The 24700-nt window shown below is 42.1% G+C and overlaps 1 protein-coding gene across 2 annotated transcripts in view; it reads right to left on the bottom strand.

The window, feature by feature from the left end:
- fmn2b (formin 2b) overlaps positions 1–24700 on the bottom strand; it is a 55173-nt gene that overhangs the window by 3855 nt on the left and 26618 nt on the right. Inside the window, exons 8-18 of one of the 2 annotated variants that reach the window (XM_087845212.1) lie at positions 22133–22220; positions 20412–20473; positions 18865–18956; positions 17145–17274; positions 16581–16727; positions 14649–14708; positions 9165–9285; positions 8792–8884; positions 6083–6134; positions 493–642; positions 300–381 (exon numbers count right to left, since the gene is read on the bottom strand). In XM_087845212.1, coding sequence (XP_087701338.1) covers positions 300–381; positions 493–642; positions 6083–6134; positions 8792–8884; positions 9165–9285; positions 14649–14708; positions 16581–16727; positions 17145–17274; positions 18865–18956; positions 20412–20473; positions 22133–22220 — 1077 coding nt within the window. Of the gene's footprint in view, positions 1–299; positions 382–492; positions 643–6082; positions 6135–8791; positions 8885–9164; positions 9286–14648; positions 14709–16580; positions 16728–17144; positions 17275–18864; positions 18957–20411; positions 20474–22132; positions 22221–24700 lie in introns of those variants that run through there. The other variant, XR_015719435.1, reaches the window with a different exon arrangement.

Below are 24700 nucleotides of genomic sequence, written 5' to 3'. Positions count from 1 at the left end.
TTTACAGCAAAGAAGCTTAATATAAGCCAAAATCATTTGGGTCTTAAAACTAAATTTGAAAAGGAGTCCCTCAGACAGACTTATGCAGATTCAATGATGTGGAGTAAAGATAGGAAGAGCTGCCAGTTTTTCCCAGTGGATACTCCAAGCACAAAGACAAAAATCCTTATGAGATGTATTTAGTGTATTAATGAAGAAAAAAATATGTTATACATTTTAAAACTTTAGTTTGTTAGCTAAAGAGAACAAACTTTTGATTTCAACCCAAGAGAATAAAGAAGAGCTTAAGGTCAACGTACAATTCCCGATGATTGTTTAGGTTTGACACTGTAGGATGCCTTCTCTTTGGCCTGTCGGAAACTCTCTTCTGCTGCTTTTAACCTGCAAAACATACAATGTTAATGCAGTTACACAGTGCATATTCAACAGCTAAGTTTAATGACACGATGCAAGACAGAAAGCTGAAGAGAATGGATAAAGAAATAACTGTACCTCTCTTTGAGAATGGTTTTGTTCTCCTTCTTCCACTGGTCCTTGAAGTCAGAGGAGAACTCATGCCAGATGGAGAAGAACACGTTAGGTGAAACCTCTTTCTCTCCTGATTTGGCCTTCACTGAGAAAAACACTGTAAGTTCCAGGAACCTGAAAATACACCAGTTGTCACCTTAATATACAAACTTTGTTCTGTGTGAGTGGTTTCAGGACTGTTTTACTAATAAACTTTGTTTCTATGAGTTTATCAGAATTGCTTTATAATGTAGCTAGTAATTCCATTTTTGTTATCAATGCCAGTAATAAGAAAGAAGAACAATAACAAAAGCAATCCAGTGCGGAGATGCATTAATGATTGAAATGTAACAGCATTTTATGTTCAAAATGTAATGGACATTAATCTGATGTTTACATTTTTCACAGAGTTGAAACCACTAACGTCAGTGACTATGAGAGAGGCTGAAAAAAAGAAATGCAGTGTTCATGCTCTGATACTTTTTTCTAGGGATGCACCGATACCGATACTGGTATCGGTGCCGATACTGTAAAAAGTGTGTGTACTCATACTCGTAAAAGTTAACCGATACCATGAACCGATACTAACTTATTTCATTAGTCAGAGGGTGGCTTGTCATTTCTGTTGTAGTTTTTTAGATTGGCCACTAGGGGGACATCCCGCGCTAAACAGGCACAGGGTTAGACGAGTCAGACTGGCGGCTCCAGATAAGGCCACCAGAAAAGGCTCCATGCTAAAGAAAATGTCAGCAGTGTGGACCGGAACAGCCAACTTTAACTCAGGTTTTGGAAAAGCGAAGAAAAATGTCAAGAGAAAATCCACGGACAGTTAAAATAACAGAGGCTCGACTCATTTTATCGCTCTGGATGACCGGCCAATGCCAGTCGTGGAAAACATAGGATTGCACCGTCTTCTCAGCATACTCGAGCTGCGATATGAAGTATAATAAATGAGCAGAAGTGTTTATTTATTATTCTGAAAGCTCGAGACAGTGCCAATAGTTCAGTGATATTTTGTTAAATTACAATGTGGAGACTCCGCAATAATTTAACAGAAGTGCTTATTTTTCACTTGAAATTTTTTTGTGGTCATTTTTATTAAGATTTTATTTTTTATCGGCAGAGAATAAAATAAAACCTGTCTTCCAATTCATTGCATTTGTGTGTGTGTGTGTGGTAGAAGTATTGGTTTTTGTACTCAGTATCGGCAAGTACTCAGATCCAAGTATCGGTATCGTATCCGTTTGAAAAAATTGGTATCGTTGCATCCCTACTTTTTTCTTTATATACTATACTGACGTCTACTATACGTCATCATGCTAAGCATTGAAAAGCATTCATTACAAGTGAAATATTTCAGTTGACGGTTATAGCCTGTAACTCATGAAAATAAAGAATACAGCATTTCAAATATAGAAAAAGAAATGTCCAACTTCTTGCTACTGGTAGCATGAAGCACCCGTAGCAAGAATACCTGGACCCTACAGACGCTGCACAGGAAGTTTAATTCATCCAGGATGGCATATTATTAAGTGCCATTCCGGAAGATTTGCCGGCAGTTGTTACTCAAAATTTAAAAACTCTACTGGTTTATTATCATAGTCTCCTGCATTTTTGAGTTTCTGCCAGAGTGAAGTGTCTTCATGGTGGCCAAAAGACCTTTCCCCTGTTTTTGACAGTTATCACTAACTCTCCTGCACTCTGATTACAATGCTTCCTGGAGGAAGCATCACTGTTGGTGCAGGCGACACAGCGGTACGCTGGTGAGGCTGAAGGCCTGTTTGGTGCACCTTTCTATGGCATCTTAAAAACAAAAAGTAAGGCGCTATCTCCATCAGTGTCTCCATTCTCCAGCTCTGAACTGAGCTTATTTGAGCTGGGTCGCTCTCACCTTGTGTTATGTGCTGAGATCTGTTGACCACATAAATGTCATAAGGACTTTTTAAATGACTTTTCTAAATTATTGGTTGAAGTCATGCCTAAATATAATCAAGTCTTTATTATTGGTGATTTTAATGTACATATTTGCTGTCCTGACAAACCAATGGTTAAAGGACTTTTTAAGCCTAATTGGCCCTTAATTTTATACAGTTGGTCTCTGGACTAACACATAATTTGTCTGTTTCAAACTTAACCGTCTGTGACAAAGTGTTTTCAGATCATAAGCCTGTCTTATTTGACATTGCCTTGCCCTGTTAAACCTGTTAAACCTGTTAAACCTCACACCCCTGCGTGGTACTGTCATATTATTGAACTGCGCATTTCTCTGCTTATTTCAATCTGAAATCTGGGATTCCCGAGTCTGTGTCTTCAGATACAGAGACGCTCTGCTCCTAGTTTCATTCACCCTGCCAAATTGTATTAGATACTGTGGCTCCATTAAAAACCAGGCACCCTGAAACTAAATCTGAGCCCTGGATAATTGACACAACTTGTGCTGTCAGATGTGAATCCCGAACAGCTGAAAGACAGCTGAAAAAGGGCAGACTGTTGTTCAAATATTAAAGAATTGTTGGCTTTGTTTGGTTCAGAAAAAGTCTCAGAAAATGTTACTGGTTTGGCTACCAATATGGCATGTTTGTTAATACAGAGACACACATGTTATTGTGATCTCTGGTCTCTCACTCAGAGACACATGTCTGCGAGTGTCCAGCATTCAGACGGCTACCTGAGGACTCATGAGAGAGAAAATCTGTTCACACAGACATGTAGAGCCAAATACTGTCAATAAGGCCTCTGCAATGTTCTGAAGACAGTTAAACTTGTCAGGTAGTGATGTCCAGCAGGTGAAAATGCAGCTCCATGAACACGCACAGCTGTGGATTCCAGCTGCTTCAATGTTGCATTAACTGGCATTAACTCAGCCAGTTAATGCGAGACAAATCTAGCTGCTCATTAAAGATTTCTGGTTTGATCAGAAAATAAAACATTGGTCCAAACACCTGAAAGTCCCAAAAATGTATTGTGTCTCGAGTCTACGGATGTATCCGTGTATTTCCGTGGTGCTGATGCTGTGCTGACCGGACAGCTTCTGAAGCTTTTGAAGTGTCGGAATGTGGAAAGCTAACAACGACCCTCTCACCAGTAGGTGAGAGGGTCGTTGTTATTTTTAGCCAATTACAAGTTGAATCTGGTAGTTGGGGTTGTTAGCTAAGATACCGTCATTAAGAAGAGGAACAACTAATGTGTGTATGGAGCTGATTTGCAATGTGCACCGCTGGCGCGGCCGTTTATTTTTTGATGCACCTTCTCAGATTATTTCACTGCATGTCGTGTCTAGGGCTGGACTGGGACAAAAAAAAAAACAGCCTGGGCATTTTGACTAAAGACCGGCCCACCAGGTATTAAAGCCATAAAGCCTTTGAATGAAAACAAATGCTGTTGTGACAGTGATGTACAGTCTTGTTGGTATATGTATGATTTCTATATATTTTATGTCAGATAAAAACTTTGGTTGTAAGCTTCAGATAATTATTTAATAACAGCCAGACATTTTAAATGTGAATAAGAAAGTATTTCTTTGTGCCCCTCTTTCCCTGCCCCATCTGGCCCCCCTGGAAGAACTTTGCTAGACCCGCCCCTGCACAGTTACCAGCTGTCAGCTACATAAAAAAGGATTCTGGTGTTATTTGTCTCTCAGAAACAGTTCACAACTTCTCTCCAACTCATTCATGTCACCTAAAAGGTAAACCTGTTTCTCCATCACCCGTTCAGCTCTGATGATTCAGTAAGGACATCTCCTGGTTTCATCTTCATGTTTCCCCTTTCACCACATAACCAAACCGACATCATGACCAGCAGCTTTACAGCTGTGGCTCCAGCAAACATCAGAGACAAAAAAACAAAAAAACAAAAACCATCAGCTGATACCAGAAACTAATATTAAATAAATTCTAACAACAGCTGATCAAGCTTAAACGTGCTGCTGTTGTTTAGCGCGACATCTTGCGCAAAGTGGGCGATAAACAAACAAGAGAGAAAAGCCGATCAGCTGATCATTGATCAGTTTCACGATTAAAATAGCAACAGGAGAGGGAGGGGGAGAGAATGAGAGGAGAAGAAGAGGCAGCTGTGCAGCGTAACGACAGAGTAACTCCACCTTTGTGTCTTTTTCCATCCTAGCTGAAGTACGGGACAAACTGCGTCCCTTCTCAGTTCAACACGAAACGCGTAATAATTTCTCTTCAGGACGATTCTGTCCTTTTACAGGACGGTAGGCAACTCTACTAACTAACCTTATGAATACAATAAAGTTCACTATCAGTAACATCATAGCACCACCCAGCTGTATAGAAACTGCTAGCAATAACATTTTACATGCTAGCTAGCACGCAGTACGAGTTATTGTGACTGACTGTAAAAAGTCAGCACAACGAAAATAAACTCCACCTAAACTTGGTTTATATCTGACCCAGATAGACTGCAGGTCATAACTTCTTACCTCAAGTTCAGTTCACCTGATAGTCAGACCGGCGGCTGCCTCTTGTCACTGCTCCTCCTGCCTCCCCTCTCCCTGATCCACCTGCTGGCCTCTACCACTTGCAATGTTACTGAATCTGTGGAAGCTCCGCGATGCCACCACCAAACAACTGAGTTATTTTTACACACCGGCCAACATCTGGCCAATCCACCACCTTTTGTTGTTTATATCGTTACAAAAAAAAAGAAAGAAAATTATCGGGCCACCGAGCAAATGCCCGGTATGCCCGATGGCTAGTCCAGCTATGGTTGTGCCATCAGTTAACCCTGCCTAGGGTTTCCGACCCCTGTCCTAGACTTATTTTAATATCTCATTTAGAGCACTGTGAGGGCATTTGTGGCACTGCTCTGGAAAGGTTCAGATCCTACACGTCTCAGAAAACTTTATAGGTTGGGCTACATGATTTCAGATCTTCCTCTGCTCCTTTTCCTTCCATGGAGCTTGATACTTGCGCCTCTAGTATCTGCTGCCGCATGGTTTTACACAAAACCATGCCTACTCAATGAAAACTTTAGTTTTAGCCTTGAGGAGTTAAAAGTGTGGATGGCTCTAAACTTCCTAAATTTTAATGAAAATAAGACAGAAGTTGTTGTGTCAGGTCCTGGTGTCACTGGTGGGTCTTTTCCAGTAGACACAGGCCGCTAGCACAGTATGTAAAGCTTACTGTTACAAACTTGGGTTTTAGGATGGACAGTGATTTTAGATTGAGCAGTCAGATCAGTGCAGGTTTAGCTTCTTTTAGCTGAGACAGCTGGCTAAAACAAAACAAAACACATGCTGTTAAAAGATCTCTTTGAAACACTCCCCTTCCCAATCACTGAGATCAGCTGACCAACTGCTCTTAGATGTGCAAAGGACATAGTGGTGGTTCAGAGACAATGCTGTTGCTGTAGTGGCTCCCAAATTGGGGAATTCATTGCTGTTTCACATTAGACAGGCCTCTCTAAGACCCGCCTCTTCTGCTTGTCATTGGACGCAGTTTGAGATTTGTTGATTTTATTTATTTATTTATTTAATGTTTTTCTGAAATTAGATGATATATGTTAAAGAGACAGTAGTGTCACAAATATAACAAATAAAGAAGGTCGCTCTTACAGTTTATGAGTGCTGCTGAGTTGAGAATCCAGCATCTCCAGTTCACTTTTAGCTAAGAAAGGAGGAACAATACATAAAGTCAATATGTGTGTAAATCATGAGACAGTGATTGGATTTGCTATCATGAATGTCCATTTATTCCAGTAGAAAATTATATGCTCTGTCCTCAAGTGTACTCATACTATAGATACTTTCAATTTCAATTCAATTCAGTTTTATTTATATAGCACCAAATCACAACAACGGTTGCCTCAAGGTGCTTTATATTTTAAGTTAAAGACTCTACTTGGTGAAGTGGGATGGATAAACTCCCTTTTAACAGGAAGACACCTCCAGCTGAACCAGGCTCAGGTAGGGGCAGCCATCTGCCTCAACCAGTTGGGGTGATGGGAGCAAGACAGGATAAAAGACACACTGCGTAACAGAGCCAAAGATTGATAACAACAACTAATGATTAAGTGCAGAGTGGTGTGTAACCACACAGTGAATGAAAAACTAGTCAGTTGTGGGATGCCCCCTTCAGCCTAAGCCTAAGGGTGACCCTTAGGCTTAGGCTGATGCTTTAATCTTAAAGGGTCGTTTAAAATTAAAGCATTAATTGATGGTAGGACTTCTTTCTCCAAAAACACAAGAAAACATACTTATAGCACAAGAAAATTCCTGAAAACACATTAGAAAGGGTGATTTGAGGCATCTTATCCCACTCACTAGATACACTCACCATGCAGTTTGTTAGGTACATCTGTTCAGTTGCTCATTAATGCAAACAAATCAGTCAATCACATGGTATATAGACACAATCAAGATTACCCTTTGAAGTTAAAAAGTTAAAAAACAGGAAATTAGGGCAACAAATCACATGAACTCACCAAAGTTGGACAATAGTTGATTGGAAAAATGCTGCCTGGTCTGATAAGTCAATTTTCATTTCAATTTTATTCATGTACAATAACAATCAGTTCCATCTATCCATCTTCTTCTGCTTATCTGGGGCCACTTTGCAGAAGCAGCATCCTAAGCAAAGAAGCCTAGACCTCCCTCTCCCCAGTCACCTCCTCTAAATTGTCCGGGGGAACACCAAGGCCTTCTCATGCCTGCCGAGAGATATAATCCCTCCAGCGTGTCCTGGGTCTGCCCCGGGGCCTCCTCCTGGTGGTACACGTCTGGAAAACCTCACCCAAGAGGTGCCCAGGAGGCATCCTTGTTAAATGCCCGAACCACCCTAACCCTTTAAAGGAAGCCCATTTCTGCCGCTTGTATCCATGATCTCATTCTTTTGGTCACCGCCCACAGCTCGTGACCGTAGGTGAGGGTAGGGCATAAATCGACTGGTAAATCAATAGCTTCACTTTTACACTCAGCTCTCTCTTCACCATGATGGACCAGTACAGTGTCCACATCACTGCAGCACCAAATCCACCAATCCGTCTAAGAAATTTAAGCTCCTCCATTTGGGACAGGAACTTGTCCCTCACCCAGAGTGGGTGCTCCACCCTTTTCCAGCTGAGGACCATGACCTCAGATTTGGCAGGGTTGATTCTCATTCCAACTGCTTCACACACTCAGCTACGAACGGTTCCAGTGCGAGCTGGAGGCCATCACCCAATGAAACCAACAGAACCACATCATCTGCAAAAAGCAGAGAAGACATTCTGAGTGAAAGCCTTCCTCCACTTGGCTACACCTAGAAATTCTGTCCATGAAAATTACAAACAGAATCAGTGACAAAGGGCAGCCCTGCTGGACTCCATCACCCACTGGAAACGAGTCAGAATTATTTCCAGCTATGCAGAGCAAGCTTCTGCAATGGTTGTATAATGATTGAACGCCTCGTAGCAATGGGCCAGACAACTCATACCTCCCACAGGACACGGTTGAATGCCTTCTCCAAAGTACACAAAAAACAAACTCCCATGCACCGTCAAGTATTCTCGAGAGGATAAAGAGCTGATCCAGTGTTGCATAACCAAGACGAAAACTGCATTGTACCTCTTGTATCCGAGGTTCAACCAATGGACAGACTCTTCTTCCTGGCATAGACTTTCCCAGGGAGGCTGAGGAGTGTGATGCCCCACTCCCTCTGGTCCACCTTCTTAAAGATGGGCACCACCACCCCGGTCTGCCATCCCAGAGGTACCACCCCTGATTTCCACGCAACATTGTAGAGGCATGCTATAACCAAGATAGCCGGACAACATCCAGAGCCTTCAGGAACTCAGGGCAAACCTCATCCGCATCTGCCATTAAGCTCTTGTTTAACTTCCTCAGTGACCTCAACGCCAGAGATAGACAAGGGAGGTTACCACAACAACAGGCACCAACCACCTTTGGTTTTGGCAATGGAGATGCCAATTGGACCATGTTCTGAGGGAGACTGTCCCCTCGCACAGGGAACAAACCCTCTCGTCCACCGGAAGAAACTCCAAAGTACAGGCAGCAAGCCGAGGGGATACTTGCTTTACGTGTGCTTATGCTTTATGTTGTACTGTAAAGACACTGCAATACCATACTTTCAGACTGTACTACCATCCAATATAGCACCTGCTTGACAGGAACACAATATTTACACCACGGATGTGCAACCTGCAAATCTACAGCAACTGCATGGTGATATCATGTCAATAAGTGTATGTATGCATGTATGCATCTATGTATGTATGTGTGTATGTGTGTATGTATGTATGTATGTATGGGGGTTACATAATTTACCTTGTTTGAGGAAATCATCCATCTTTTCTTTGAAAGGTTCCAAGTTCTCCTCATCTGAAATCTTACATACTTTTTCTACTTCTGATATGCATGCTGAGAAAATGAAAACAGTCAACCATTGAATGAACCATTTCAGCTTTATCAATATATTTCATGCATGCATGGAAGTATGAATCATGTTAAACCATTATAATGCCCCCAAATGGTTTTAGTTTGATTTTTAAATGGACTCAAAAACTTGCAAATCATCATTTTCACCTTTGAATGATGAGAGGTAGTCAGGTAATGGGTATTGGTCAGTTTCCAGGAAATGAATGTTTATACAGTAAATGTATGTCCTTTAATCTGATGGAAATGCAGCTACGTGTGTTACCTCTCAGATCCTTCCTGAGTCGTGCCAGATCTTTCTGAAAATCTTCAAATTTCAGCTGCGAAGCCTGAAACAGGTCATGAGGCTCTGGGAGAGGATACACACATGTCTCCCTGCCAGCATCCTGGAAATGGACAAACCAATTAGGGCACAATACAATTGTTCGAATGAATCATAGATGTCCTACTGTTGGAATAACCATCCCCAGCATGCTAGATGTTAGCAATGCAATTTCATATGTATATATAAAAAAAAAAGTATGTTTGTATGTATGTAATAATGTATAATATATGTATATATATATATTAGGGGTGCAACAATACTCGTATCGATATTGAACCGTTCGATACAGTGCTTTCGGTTCGGTATGCATATGTATCGAACAATACAAATTTTTTTATTTACTTTATCAACTTTTCTTCTGACGATGCTGTCTGTGTTGAGTGCTCAGTGGATCTGCGTTTGACTACTCCGCCTAGGCTGCACTGAGCGCAGCGCAAGCTAGCAAGACAGAAGCTAAGCTCATTGCAACATGGCAACTGCCTGAACACTACCCGAAATTGAACCTCCCCCACCCTCATTCAGATCTGGCGTTTGGAACTATCTTGGTTTTCATGTGAAGCATGACCCTGATGGTAAGCGCGTCATGGACAAAAGTAAACCAGTATGTCGGATATATATATATATATATATATATATATATATATATATATATATAGAGAGAGAGAGAGAGAGAGAGAGAGAGAGAGAGAGAGAGACAGAAATTCCCCTGCGGGCAATCTATCCTTCAAGCTTGCTAGGACGCCAGATCAGGGGGGAGATATCATCACCCCCACCTGAGATTGGGTACCAAGCCCCAAGTGCAATAGAAGAAAGATCATTGAGTGCAAGAGGAACTGACCTGAGAGATAGGATCATGGTAAAGCTTGAAACCTGGATCCTCCGTAGCTGGCTACCAAGACTGCCACCATTCCCGGGACTAGCAAGCTGATCTACACCACGGCAGCAGTGATCAGTGAGATGCTTGGCTACAAACTGAACAGCCACAAAGAACGTTACCCTCCATGGAGAAGGAGACTAGAGGCCAAGATTAAGGTAGCACGCAGGGAGGTTAGCCAACTATTAGAGCTGCAGAAAGGTGCAACAAAGAAGGTGCCTAAGAAGTACAGCAAGCTGTCCATACCTGAGGTCTTAGAGACTGCCAAACAAAGACTGACATCCTTGGCCAACCGCTTGAAGAGGAACACCAGAGAGATCAAAGGCAGGAGAATAAACCAGCTGTTCTCCACAGAACCAGCCAAGGTGTACTATCAGTGGCAGGGGAACAATATGAGAACAGCACCACCAAGGCTGGAGACAGAACAATACTGGAAGAGCATATGGGAGAAGGACGCAACCCATAATGGCAATGCTTAGTTGCTAGTGGATCTAAGAGCAGACCACAGCAACCTCCCTGAACAGGGTTCGGTAACCATCACATTGGCAGACATCCAAGAAAGGGTCTGCAGTATGAAGAGTTGGACATCACCAGGCCCCAACATGGTTCACGCCTACTGCCTGAAGAAGCTGACTGCACTCCATGAGCGTCTGGCAGCACAAATGAACCAGCTGCTAGTTGACGAGAGACACCCAGAATGACTAACCAAAGGTCGGACAATCCCGATCCTCAAGGACCCCCAGAAGGGGCCGGTCCCATCCAACTACCAGCCAATAACCTGCCTCAGCACCAAGTGGAAGCTTCTGTCAGGCATCATAGCGGCTAAGATGAACAGGCACATGGCTCAATACATGAGTGGGGGACAGAAAGGGATGGGCAAGAATACCAGAGGCGCAGCTACTGGTAGACCGAACAATCAGTTGAGACTGCAAGACTAGACTCACCAACCTGTGCACTACCTGGATTGATTACAAGAAGGCCTATGACTCAATGCCCCACACCTGGATACTGGAATGCCTAGACCTATACAAGATCAACGGGACCCTAAGAGCCTTCATCAGGAACTCAATGGGGATGTAGGGGACAACACTAGAGGCCAGCTTCAAGCCCATAGCACAAGTCACCATCAAGTGAGGGATCTGCCATGATGCTCCGTCCCCACTGCAGTTCTGCATAGGGCTGAACCCCCTCAGTGAGATTATTGACAAGGCTGGCTACGGATATCGATGACAGAATGGAGCATTTGTAAGCCCCTCCTGTACATGGATAACATCAAACTGTATGCCAAGAGTGAATGAGACATCGATTCCTTGATCCACACCACCAGGATATACAGCAATGACATCAGAATGTCGTTCCGACTAGAGAAGTGTGGTCGGATGATAAAAAAAGAGAGGGAAGGTAGTCAGAACTGAGGGGATCAAACTCCCCGACGGCAACACTGCAGACATAGAGGACAGCTAAAAGTACCTGGCGATCCCACAGGCAAATAAAAACCATGAAGAGGCTGCTAGGACAGCTGCAACCACCACCTGCAGAGGGTCAGGCAAGTCCTGAGGAGTCAGCTGAACGGTAAGAACAAGATCCGGGCTATCAACACCTGCCCGTGATCAGGTACCCTGCTGGGATAATAAGCTGGCCAAAGGAGGAGATAGAAGCCACTGACATCAAGACGAGGAAGCTCCTGACTATGCATGGAGGGTTTCACCCCAATTCCAGCAGCCTGAGGCTGAGGCCTAAGCGGAAGGAAGGAGGCTGAGGATTGGTGAGTGTCAGCACCACGGTCCAGAATGAGACAAGGAACATCCAAGAATACATCAGGAAGATGGCCCCAACTGACCAAGTGCTCAGTGAATACCTCAGGCAGCAGATACCCAAGAAAGAGGAGAAAGAGGAAGTGGCTGACATCCAGAAATCCTACCAGTGGCTGGACAAAGCTGGACTGAAAGACAGCACAGAGGCACTAATCATGGCAGCACAAGAACAAGCTCTGAGCATATAGAGGCTGGGGTCTATCACACCAGGCAAGACCACAGGTGGCGACTGTGTAAAGATGGCCCTGAGACAATTCAGCACATAACTGCAGGGTGTAAGATGCTAGCTAGCAGGGCATACATGGAACGCCATAACAAAGTGGCCAGGAAAGTATACAGAAACATGTGTGCCGAATATGGCCTGGAAGTCCTGAGGTCAAAATGACCGAGCTAAGATTCTTTGGGACTTCCAGATACAGACGGACACAATTGTAGGTGGCTAACCAACCGGACATAATTGTGGTGGACAAATAGAAGAAGTCGGCCATAGTGATAGATGTAGCGGTTCCCAATGACAGCAACATCAGGAAGAAGGAACATGAGAAGCCTGAGAAATACCAAGGGCTCAGAGAAGAGCTAGAGAAAATATGGAGGGTGAAGGCAACAGTGGTCCCACTGGTAATTGGAGTACTAGGTCCCAAGCTAGGCAAGTGGCTCCAGCAGATCCCAGGGACAACATCGGAGATCTCTCTCCAGAAGAGCGCAGTCCTGGGAACAGCTAAGATACTGCGCAGGAACCTCAAGCTCCCAGGCATCTGGTGGAAGACTGAGCTTGAAGGATAGACCACCCGCAGGGGCGAGAGGGGAATTATTTTTTCTTATATGGTCAATTAAGTATAATTCTGAGATCATAGCTCCTAAAATTTTTGCATTAAACAATTACATGTATCAGAGAGTGAACTGACTTTGCTTTTCTGCAACAAATGACACACCAGAAATTTAAATCACTGTCATCACTAGGGATGGGTACCGATATCCGGTGCCATTATGGCGGTAGTAACCAGACCGAAAAGCAGTGCACATTTCAGTGCATATTAAAAATGTTAAAATACATGTTAATATGTAAATGGTTAAATAATGCCTGATAATGGTTAAAGTATTTAGAAAAGTCTTCAAATTCCTTTTAAATGAAGCATAATGTGTTAAATACGTTTAAATGAGCATTTGCATTAAATATGGTCATTTTTACAAGTATCCTGTTTTATCGTGAAGAGCTAATGATTGTATGACAAAGTGAGCATGGTTGTGATCGGTAGCTGGGCTGAGAGAAGCTGCAATGGAAAGTATGTGAAGTTTGTGCAAATTTGTGCAGACTATATGCTCAACAGTCTTTGTCAAAAAACTCCGCCGGAGACATTTTTTCTCAAAATCCGCTGCGCATGTTTACTTTTGTTTAAGCGTCAAGAGCCTGAGCTGTTTTGGAGATGTCCACTGATCACTTTGCATTCCTTCACACATAACTGTTTCCCATGTTTCCAAAGGGTAGAGAACACGTTTTCTGTACCAGTTATTTTCCTGTAGGTTTTTGGCTCAACAGCTAATTTGAACTGGAAATACATTTCACCTTTGTATGTGTCTCTAGTTATCAAAAGATGTCTGCACTGACCACATTTGGGCTACAAATAGCCCACACTAGTCATTCAGTATATGTTTAAAAAGAGACGTTACTTGGTGTTACAAAACAACTCTTTCAGTGGGCCAAATTTGGACGTTCGAAAGTGACATATTAAAGATGTCAGTCCACTCTTTTTACGTAGTGGGGATGCTATGGCCATGTATCACCTTCCAAAGTCATAATGATAAAACCATCAAAAACAAATATCCATTATCACTATTATCATTTTGAACTGTTGCAGGGAGCCACCATCTTTTCTAAACTTGACCTAAAAAATGCAAACTGTCTGAACATCAACCTCACATCCATCAAGTGTTGCAGTGTTTGCTGGAAAATAAGCTTTATGTTAACGGTGAGAATTGCAAATTCCGTGTTACAGTTTCTTTCCATTGTTGTGAAAGAGCAGATCAAAGTTGACCCTGCAGACTTTCAAGCTGTTTTGGACTGACCCATTCTACAACTTGTAAACATCTCCTGGGGTTTGACACTGGTTTACCTCAAACCTGTTCATTCTGTTGCCCTCTCCAAATTCCCTTCTGCCCCAGAAACAGCTCAGCTCTTAGTGGACCATGTCTTCTGTCTTCATGTGATGCCTCTGGACATTGCCTGATTCTTTTGAAAGAGAAGCTCAAAAGGACCAATGTCTACTTGTTTAAGGTTACCTCTCAACATAAAGATATAATATAATCCATGTATCTCAACTAAAACCTAGTTTCTCCAGTCTCAAGGCAGGAAACCAACCAATTTAAATAAACTACCAATTTTGGTTAAAGGGTTAAATGGTTAAATATTCATCCAGAATTATATCAGAAGCTTGCTGGCTCTCACAAACGTCTGGTCAAGAAAATGAAATTAAATCAAATATTGGGGGAGGTATGTGTATATAATTTTGACTGTGAGAAAATAAAAAATAAATTCAAACTTGTGCACCCAGTTCTTGTTTGTCAACGTCAAACATTCCATCCCATAAAAAGAACAGTTCAATGAAATCATTAAAAGCAGCAGAGTTCATGACCATGATGAGTTTGTGTGAACATCTGACCACAACTACGTGTGTCAGAATTGACAGCATAAATCAGTCAGTCTTGACAGGAGAAGGGACAGAATGTGTAAAAATTTACCTCATCAAAGTGTCGGAGGTAATATGCAACAATGTAAGACAGAAGACTCTTCATGCCGTCCTGTATGCGGAAAGAACAGAAATTTAGAGGAGTGAAGATGGCAATCAAACAGCATCATTATACAATTTTCCATTAATGCACTGGTCATAACTACATGACTATAGAAAGAGTGAGCAGGAAAAAAAGACACAACAGAAACAGAAATATACCAAGACAAGAAATATACAAAGTCTGTCCTAAAAGTCTGCTGAAGTTCTCATTATCATGATTAACTCCTGTCAATATTTTTATTGCTTTTTTTGCTTTTTATTTGACACCATTTCAATTGTCTTTCCATACTCTAAGGATCATTCTTGTGACCAAAATTGCCCTCACTTTCATTGCCACAAAACTGTATTTGGATGCAGTGGGAAAGACTGATTGGTCTCTAAGTAAACATAACCTTGGTGATATTGTTATTTCAAACATAACGATTTACCTATCTAAATGTAGAGCTTTTTTTTCCTGAAAAAGCTAAATCTGCTTACATTCTTGAATAGCATTTGTATATGTTCCTGTACCTGATTTCCAACATAGGTCATTGGTTGTTACACTGCGCCTATAAAATTTAGAAGGGGTAAAATAAATCCTATGTATTAATTTAAATTATACAAATTTTTGCTGGGCTTTTTGTGAATTTATCAGGATTTGAGAGTATTCTAGACTACTCCTTCTGTTTTATATCAAAGCCTAAGTCCGTTTGTTAAATGATCCTCAGGTTATTAAAGCAATTATTTGCTAAGTATTTTATAAAACACAGCTGCCTTATACTTTATGTAAGAAAGATCCAGAAAGTCAATGACCACTGATCAATGGCTATGAGTGCCATTTACAGGGACTCGGGGAATGGCTGCCATCACAGCATTGTAAGATGGTGAAAGATGTACAATGAGGTTCCCTCCTCAATTAAGAGACAGACTGTCATCTTTGCCTTTTCACGTAAATGGCCTCCTTGACTCCGCGCTCAAACCAGCGTATACAACCAGCAATAATACATAGAGAGAAAAACCCAACAATCATGTGACTCCCTATGAGCAATCACTTTGACGACAGTGGGAAGGAAAAACTCCTTTTTAACAGGAAGACATCTCCGGCAGAACCAGGCTCAGGGATGGGGGAGGGGCGGCCATCTGCTGCAACCGGTTGGGGTGAGAGAAAGATGATAATGTTGTCATTAATAAGCGATGCGGGTGCCTTCCTCCCTTCCATCCTGATGTTGGATGCTGGGGGCTTTTCATTTTTGAGACAGGCCAAAACTCTCTTTCCACGTGTGCAATGTTGTTGTTAAGAATTGCTGTTTTTGTGGCTGTGATCAGTTCCAAATCACAATTGTCTCCAGCCCTAGTGGCGCTGGTACTCTTTTTTTGACTGGACAAAGACAAGTGAGGAAATATAACTGTGTGTGACTGTATTACTTTAATGGACTCTGAACCAAAGCTGTTCATGCATCTGCCCCGTCATGATACTGAAGATATTCACCAGTATTTATGAAGATAAAACACAACTGTCATTTGTTCACACTGTTGCTAAAATCTTAGTTTTAAATCAATCAAAGCACAATTTAAAATTCTATTAATGTTCAGCTTATGACTTGGATAAATGTCATTTAATATGTCAAGAAGAATAGTGATTTCTGTCAGTGCCTTTGGTGCTCGTGCTTTTCTGGAGCACTCAGAGCACTTATTCACCCATTCACACACAGTAAGGTGTAGTTTATCACCTCATAATGGACTACACACATAACATTTGAGTAAGCTTCTATTAAACTGCATTGCTGAATACTGTGAATATATTACATTTAAAAGGCATGGCTGCAATCTACAGGACCAAGACTCTTTATTTTAGGATACAGGGACAAAATTATACTTTGTTTTCAGCATTCTGGTTACTTACACTGCTTTTTACATCTTTAAGTTTGGGCAGGATGTCAAGGCTGAAACCATCAGCTTGGCCTCTGGTTCGATTGCCACCATTCATGAAGTTACCAAAGGCCAGAATCAGACCTAGAATCTTCTTCACTGTTTCACTGTCCTGTATTAACTGTAAAACGAGATCAAACAGACAGAAAGAAGAAATCATGTGACTGTACTGATTATACATTAGGTAGAATTATTTCTTTTCACAATTTTGAAAGCATTTATTCAACAAGAAACACTTTTCAGGCTTTTACGCTGCACTGCTTTTCATATACGCGCTGCCCTGCACGCTGAAAGTTGTTCTGTTTAAGTTTCCTCATTTCTGACTTTATGCTAATAATGAAAACACCTTTTCATGAATGTGTATTATTCATTATCCTGAAACAAATGATTCATAACCAGATCTAATAGCCCTGTTCTTAAACTATATAAATCTATGGGTATAGACTTGGAGCATGTTTGTCCAAACTTCAAAGATTTGGACATACATGCATACATGGGTATGCAGTTATTGTGTTTTGCTCTTCACAGTTTGACTCACCTTGCATACCCTCTGCAGTGTGTCCAGTTTTCTTGTGATAGATGACATGCACTCACAAAAGCTGGACTGGAAAAGGATGCAGAAAACTCTACTGTTGAAATTTGGGATCAAGGAGAGCTGGTAGAGAAATCTTTAATGCAGAAGAAGCAGAAAGAGCATAGCATTAGGGGTAGTTTTTCGTGATCGATTTATCGATTAAAATAGATTCTGGCTTGAATAACGTGATATCGATTCATTAAAATCCTGAATCAATTTTTAAATATAAATTTATTTTGCCTGAAACGCCAAAATCTCAGGTTAAACCTCACAAAATTTCTACAACCACCAAACAGCTAAAACAGTATATAAGAGCAGGTACACAGATTCTGCACAAAGAGGTAAACACAAAACACGGACCCAACGCATCCGAATCAGTGAGATGTCGCCTTTCTCACCCGACAGCATGTACGCGGACACGGACACGGACACGCCTAGGGATGGGTACCGGTATCCGGTGCCATGATGGCGCCGGTTCTGACGTAAACGGTAGTAACCAGAGCGTAAAAGCAGCGCACATTTCGGTGCTTTACTTCCTGAGATGTGATACACTTTGAATTCTAGCCAGTCATTTTACGTTTCCGAGGATAGTAGGCGGGTCCAGGTACGTACGTTCTTTTAGAGCAGAGCTACAGATTAAAAACGCCCAAGGCAAAGCGGTCAAAAGTCTGGCTGTACTTCACAGCAAAAGATGCAAACTCAGCAGCTGCAACAAGTGCTTTAAGCTGATACTGTGATGCTGTCAAAGGAGGTAACACCTCAAATCCGATGAAACACCTGGCGACGCATAGCGTTTTTTTTAAAAGCCGAAAAATGCGGCGTATTTGATAGCTTGCTGCGAGACCTCACACCGAGCACATCTACTGCGGGTGTGGTGCCTGTTATCGGACCCGGAGTTAGCAACATCCCCCAAAAACCCGAAGAGGAGAGTCCTGGCCCCTAGCCCTGCCAGTGTAGCAGAAATAATGAGGATGATGATGCAGCAGCAGCCGTTCTTTTCTGCGTGAGTAGCTTAATGTTGTTCGTGTGTAATTTACGTTGAGTAGGCTAACCACGTTATTACATTAATGCATATAAGGTGAACTAGCAAACACCGTCGGCGGCTGTCTTCTTGTTTGATGGCAGATACTCCCTTCACCCTGGACAAAAAGGCTAAAATGACCAAAGAAAAAGTGGAAAACAGTTAAACACGAGAGGTTTTTGGACAAAGTTTGTGTTTTTTTCATTGTTTAAGCTGCTTCCAGCCAAGAGTGATACCATATATGCCCTATAGCTGCAGAAAAGGCTAACATTGTTATCTTTTTACAAAAAAACAGCTGAACATGAGAGGGTTTTGGACCAATTTTGTGTTTTCCATTCTTTAAGCACCGGTTTGAGCACCGTTTAAGCACCGGCACCGTTTCAAAAGTACCGGTTTGGCACCGGTATTGGATAAAACCTAAACGATACCCATCCCTAGTCATACTCCAGTGGATTAATTGGAGAGTAACTTGGAGTTAGTATCTTGCCAAAGGATATTTGGCATAGAGACTGGAGCAGATAGGATTTGAACCACCGACCTTACCATTAGTAGATGACCTGCTCTGATGAAAAAAAAGTCTGCCTTCACCATAATTCTTCCTGAGTCAGTAACTCATGAAATAAACCTGCTCATTATCGTGGAAGTGTTAGAGTAATCACTCACTGTTCTGGTTTGTCCAGGGGCTTGGCATTCTCTTTGTCTTTAGTGGACTTTATGTGCTTTTCGATCTTGTCCAATTCTTCCTGTTGTGCTCTCTGTGGGAGAGACACAAGAGATCTGGCTCCATGTCTTCTATAATTTATATAGAAAATAAAACTAAGGCAACATCTGAGCAGATCTAAAACAAACAAAAAAGGATGTATGACTAGACTCTAGACTCTTTTGAAAAAAAGTTTGATACTCAGTGAACTCTTCTGGCATAATAATAATAAATTGTGAATGACATGCATGAAGGCACTCAGTTTAAACTTATACACCCAGTTTTATCTCATAGACATCTTTTCTGCTGACTGTTGAACTGGTAGCAGGAAATACACATCTGCAGTCTTTTTCTATTTGTTTGGTTAGTTTTAGGCACACATAAATATCAGGTTAACATTATTTGGGGTATATATGTAATATCAATCGATTTGACATACCAAATAAACATTTTTTCACAGCTTATCTGTTTGATGTTAACAGTTATTTTAGAGCCTATCCATCCACTTTGACTTACATCTGACTCTGCATCACCTCACTACCTCTCTCGTTTTATCATGACTGGGACATCTAGTAACATTAATGACTATGATTGGAACAAAAGTGTAACAATAAACTGCCCTTGAATGGGATTAGATTTGACAAGCAGTAATGTAAATATAACATTAAGGTGTGTCCCAGAACAATGAACTACCTGGTGTATTTGACAATATGTTGGAAAAATCTGTCCCAAATACACAGTCTTCCTTGACAGGTAGTGTTCATCATTCCAGACCTGGTCTGGTTTAATTGCTGCATTACTAGACAAGAAATCATCATTCAGCCTTTTATAGACATTGGACCAATAAGGATATAAGGGCCTCAGATCTCTAGATGTTAGGATGCCTGGGTCGTTGACCGAGGTTTTGAGTTTATTATATCATTTATAATTTCTAGTCTTTGGGTTTTCGTTAGAGTCATGTCTTATGGTTTGTCTCTGTGTAATCCTTGGTTGCTGTCTCCCCTGTCTGCTGTATCCCCGTGTCCAGTCAGTGTCTGTGTCTGCCCTGGTCCCATGTCTCTGTTCCCTCTGTTGTAGTGCCTGCATGTGAGTCTGTGTCTTTTGTTCAGTCTGTGTTTTGTGTTTCCTGTTTTACTTTGAAGGTCTCTGTCTTATCTCAGTGTGTTCAGTTTACGCTTCCTTGTCCCGTCAGTTCTGATTTGCCCCAGCTGTGTTTCCCTCCTGTTGTCCATTCCCTGATTGCTCCCTCTGTGTATTTAAGCCCTGTGTTTCAGTTTGTCATTGTTGCGTTCTACCGTTTATCTAGCTGTGTGTTCTGTCAGTCTGTCCGTGTTTATTTTTGGATACTCAGTTTTGTTACTTTTTTTGAGTTTAACATTAAAGCTGTATTTAAGTTCACCTTTGATTTCCGTGAGTCTGCATTTTGGGTCCTTCATGTCACCACCCCTGCGTGCACACAGCCTTCACATAACGCTAGAAGCAAACAATATAAACTGAGTGTGAAGCTCACATTTTCATACAGGGCCTGCAGGGTCTCCAGGTCAACTACAGTGTTGTCCAAGTTCAGGATGGCTAGGAGACAAAGAGCAATTGGTTAGTGATCACCAGTGTTGGGGAGTAACGGAATACATGTACCGCCGTTACGTATTAAAAATACAAAATATGAGTAACTGTATTCCGTTACAGTTACTGTTTTAAAAGGTGGTATTCAGAATACAGTTACTTTGTTGAAATGCATGGATTACACGGTGGTATTTTCCTGTTTCATAAGACCATAAACTCCATATTTTTGATTTCCACACTGGTGGAAACCCAAACAAAACACGCATTAAGAGGCTCTAATGCCTGTGTCTCAATCTCGCAGTCCATGTCACCTCTACTTGCGGCTCGCATAATGATGTGAAGAAATTTTTTTAAAAATTATTCACAAAAATTATTTAATATGAAGGCAATAGGCATGTAGCCTCATGGGCAGTGTAGTCCGTGCTGCAGGGAGAATGGCCTGCCATACCCGTTATGTGTCTGTGAGCGCGAGGAGGGAGAAAAAGGAGAGTCAAAAAGTACGTAAAAAAAAAAAGTATATATATATATATATATATATATATATATAAGTTGACCCAGACAACAAAGTAAAACTAGTTTTCAGCTATGAGCCTGACATGGAGGTCCCTTTACTACAGTTTGGAGCCGCGGACCTGTTTTATATACGCGTGGAAGAGTTTTCTATACGAGATCGCTGCAAAAAGTGCAGCCTTACCTAATGTCCACCCTACTGTTACTCATTTATATTAAGATTTAAAAATCTAGTCGGTATTGGTATGGCGAGTAACCTTCAGTAATAGTAATAAATCACACAGCAACAGTACATTCATGTAGTTCTAAAGCATGATAATATATTAAGAAATCCAAAGTATTCAGAATACATTAGTCTCATTGAGTAACTTAACAGAATACGTTACAAAATACATTTTGGGACATGTATTCTGTAATCTGTAGTGGAATACATTTTAAAAGTAACACTGCTGATCACTCCGTTCAAAACTTGAAGTTGGGGAAAAAACTCAAACTCCCAAGAACTTAAGTAATGCCCAGGAAAATTTTAAACAACTAATTATTAAATAAAAATTTATTTCCTGCATTTTCAAAATTCACATTTACAAATGTGGCCATTTCACTATTAAACATATTTACTTAGGGATCAATAAAGTATGCTGATTCTGATTATCATTATCATTATTGTGCATGAAATAAATTAACAAATGGCATGAACATTTTTCCTACCAAGTACAAGTTTTAGAGAAGCTTGCACCTTTGTGTGACTGTTTTCTGAGAGAGAAAAGTAAAGTAGGCTCTTTTTACCTTACAATATAAAGTGCCTTGAAGTAACTGTTGTTGTGAAATGAACTGAATTAAACCAGATGCTTCTGAACTCACTTGAAAAACCACCTGCTGTATTTGACATAGATTGCCATGTTTGGAAAAAAAAAACTAGCAACTAAATTGAAGCAGTTGAGCCTAAGAAGCAAAAAGGCTAAAAAACTGTTCCTACTACCTGATGCCTGGAAAGGTTATCTGGAAAATAATTTAAAACCTGCATACCACACTAAAAAAATTTTCTAAATTGTTTTCTAAATCTAAATTGTTATAGGAATTAGACAGTAAATGAACCCAATATACAATGGCTAATTGCATTATTTGAATTAACACTGCCCAATCAACTGTGGAACTCACCATGGTGGATATCTTTCATGTCAAGGTGCAGAGATGACATGAGGATTCCTACAGCCTGAGAACGCTTATTGTTTAGGAGCTTAACAACCTAAAACAAAAATAAAACAGGAAAATCAGACAGGTTAGATGCTTTCATAGGAAGTGGAGTGTAACGTAATGTACTATATGTAATCTAAGAATAAATTGAAAGAATTATTAAAAGCTCCAGAAGAGAGAGCATGCAAGCATCGAAGGTGTTTGGAAAGGGAGGGGGGATGAGTGTGTATGAGTGTGTATCAGTGTATGTGTATGCATGTGTGTTTAGGTGAGAGAGTGTCCTTCGCCCTGCCAGGCTAAGTACACAGTCTTCCAGCCAACCCAGGTGGCCTTGCATAGGGGAGGAACAGTCTAAACACCGTCTGTTCTCAGGGTGACAATTTGTTTTGTTTGCCTTGAGACCATAGCTGGCGCCGATATACAGGGTGGGCCATTTATATGGATACACCGTAATGAAATGGGAATGGTAGGTGATATTAAAGTCCTGTTTGTGGCAAATTAGTATATGTGAGGGGGCAAACTCCTCAAGATGGGTGGTGACCATGGTGGCCATTTAGAAGTCAGCCATCTTGGATACAACTTTTGTTTTTTCAATAGGAAGAGGGCCATGTGACACATCAAACTTATTGGTAATGTCACAAGAAAAACAATGGTGTGCTTGGTTCCAACGTAACTTTATTCTTTCATGAGTTATTTACAAGTTTCTGACCACTTATAAAATGTGTTCAATGTGCTGTCCATTGTGTTGGATTGTCAATGCAACCCTCTTCTCACACTCTTCACACACTGATAGCAACACCGCAGGAGAAATGCCAGCACAGGCATCCAATTCAATTCAATTCAACTCAATTTTATTTATATAGCGCCAAATCACAACAAAAGTCGCCTCAAGGCGCTTCATAGATACAGAGAAAAACCCAACAATCATATGACCCCCTATGAGCAAGCACTTTGGCAACAGTGGGAAGGAAATCTCCCTTTTAACAGGAAGAAACCTCCGGCAGAACCAGGCTCAGGCCATCTGCTGCGACCGGTTGGGGTGAGAGAAGGAAGACAGGATAAAAGACATGCTGTGGAAGAGAGACAGAGGTTAATAACAGATATGATTCAATACAGAGAAGTCTGTTAATACATAGTGAGCGAGAAGGGTGACTGGAAAGGAAAAACTCAATGCATCATGGGAATCCCCCGGCAGCCTACATCTATTGCAGCATAACTAAGGGAGGATTCAGGGTCACCTGGTCCAGCCCTAACTATATGCTTTAGCAAAAAGGAAAGTTTTAAGCCTAATCTTAAAAGTAGAGATAGTGTCTGTCTCCCGAATCCAAACTGGAAGCTGGTTCCACAGAAGAGGGGCCTGAAAACTGAAGGCTCTGCCTCCCATTCTACTTTTAAATACTCTAGGAACAACAAGTAGGCCTGCAGAGCGGGAGCGAAGTGCTCTAATAGGGTGATATGGTACTACAAGGTCATTAAGATAAGATGGGGCCTGATTATTTAAGACCTTGTATGTGAGGAACAGGATTTTGAATTCAATTCTGGATTTAACAGGAAGCCAATGAAGGGAAGCCATCCATCCATCCATCCATCTTCATCCGCTTTATCCGGGGCCGGGTCGCGGGGGCAGCAGCCTAAGCAAAGAGGCCCAGACCTCCCTCTCCCCAGCCACCTCCTCCAGCTCATCCGGGGGAACACCAAGGCGTTCCCAGGCCAGCCGAGAGATATAATCTCTCCAGCGTGTCCTGGGTCTGCCCCGGGGCCTCCTCCCGGTGGGACATGCCTGGAACACCTCACCCAGGAGGCGCCCAGGGGGCATCCTTACCAGATGCCCAAACCACCTCAGCTTGCTCCTTTCGATGTGGAGCAGCAGCGGCTCTAATCTGAGCCCCTCCCGGATGGCCGAACTTCTCACCCTATCTCTAAGGGAGATGCCAGCCACCCTTCGGAGGAAGCTCATTTCCGCCGCTTGTATCCGCGATCTCGTCCTTTCGGTCACTACCCACAGCTCGTGGCCATAGGTGAGGGTAGGGACGTAGATCGACCGGTAAATTGAGAGCTTCGCTTTTACACTCAGCTCCCTCTTCACCACGACGGACCGGTGCAGCGTCTGCATTACTGCAGCTGCAGCCCCAATCCGTCTGTCGATCTCCGGCTCCCTTCTCCCATCACTCGCGAACAAGACCCCGAGATACTTGAACTCCTCCACTTGGGGCAGGACCTCATCCCCGACCCGGAGTGGGCACTCCACCCTTTTCCGGCTGAGAACCATGGCCTCAGATTTGGAGGTGCTGATCCTCATTCCCGCTGCGTCACACTCGGCTGCGAACCGCTCCAGTGCGAGCTGGAGGCCCTCACCCGATGAAGCCAACAGAACCACATCATCCGCAAAGATCAGAGATGAGATCCTGAGGCCACCAAAGCGAAAGCCCTCCGCCACTTGGCTGCGCCTAGAAATCCTGTCCATAAAAATTATGAACAGAACCGGTGACAAAGGGCAGCCCTGGCGGAGCCCATCACCCACTGGGAACGAGT

This window comes from Neolamprologus brichardi, chromosome 8 (assembly GCF_056152115.1).
Source record: "Neolamprologus brichardi isolate AB-2024 chromosome 8, ASM5615211v1, whole genome shotgun sequence".
Lineage (NCBI taxonomy): Eukaryota > Metazoa > Chordata > Actinopteri > Cichliformes > Cichlidae > Neolamprologus > Neolamprologus brichardi.
The sequence above is the reverse complement of the archived record's forward strand: the minus strand, read 5'-3'. Positions and strand labels throughout refer to the sequence as shown.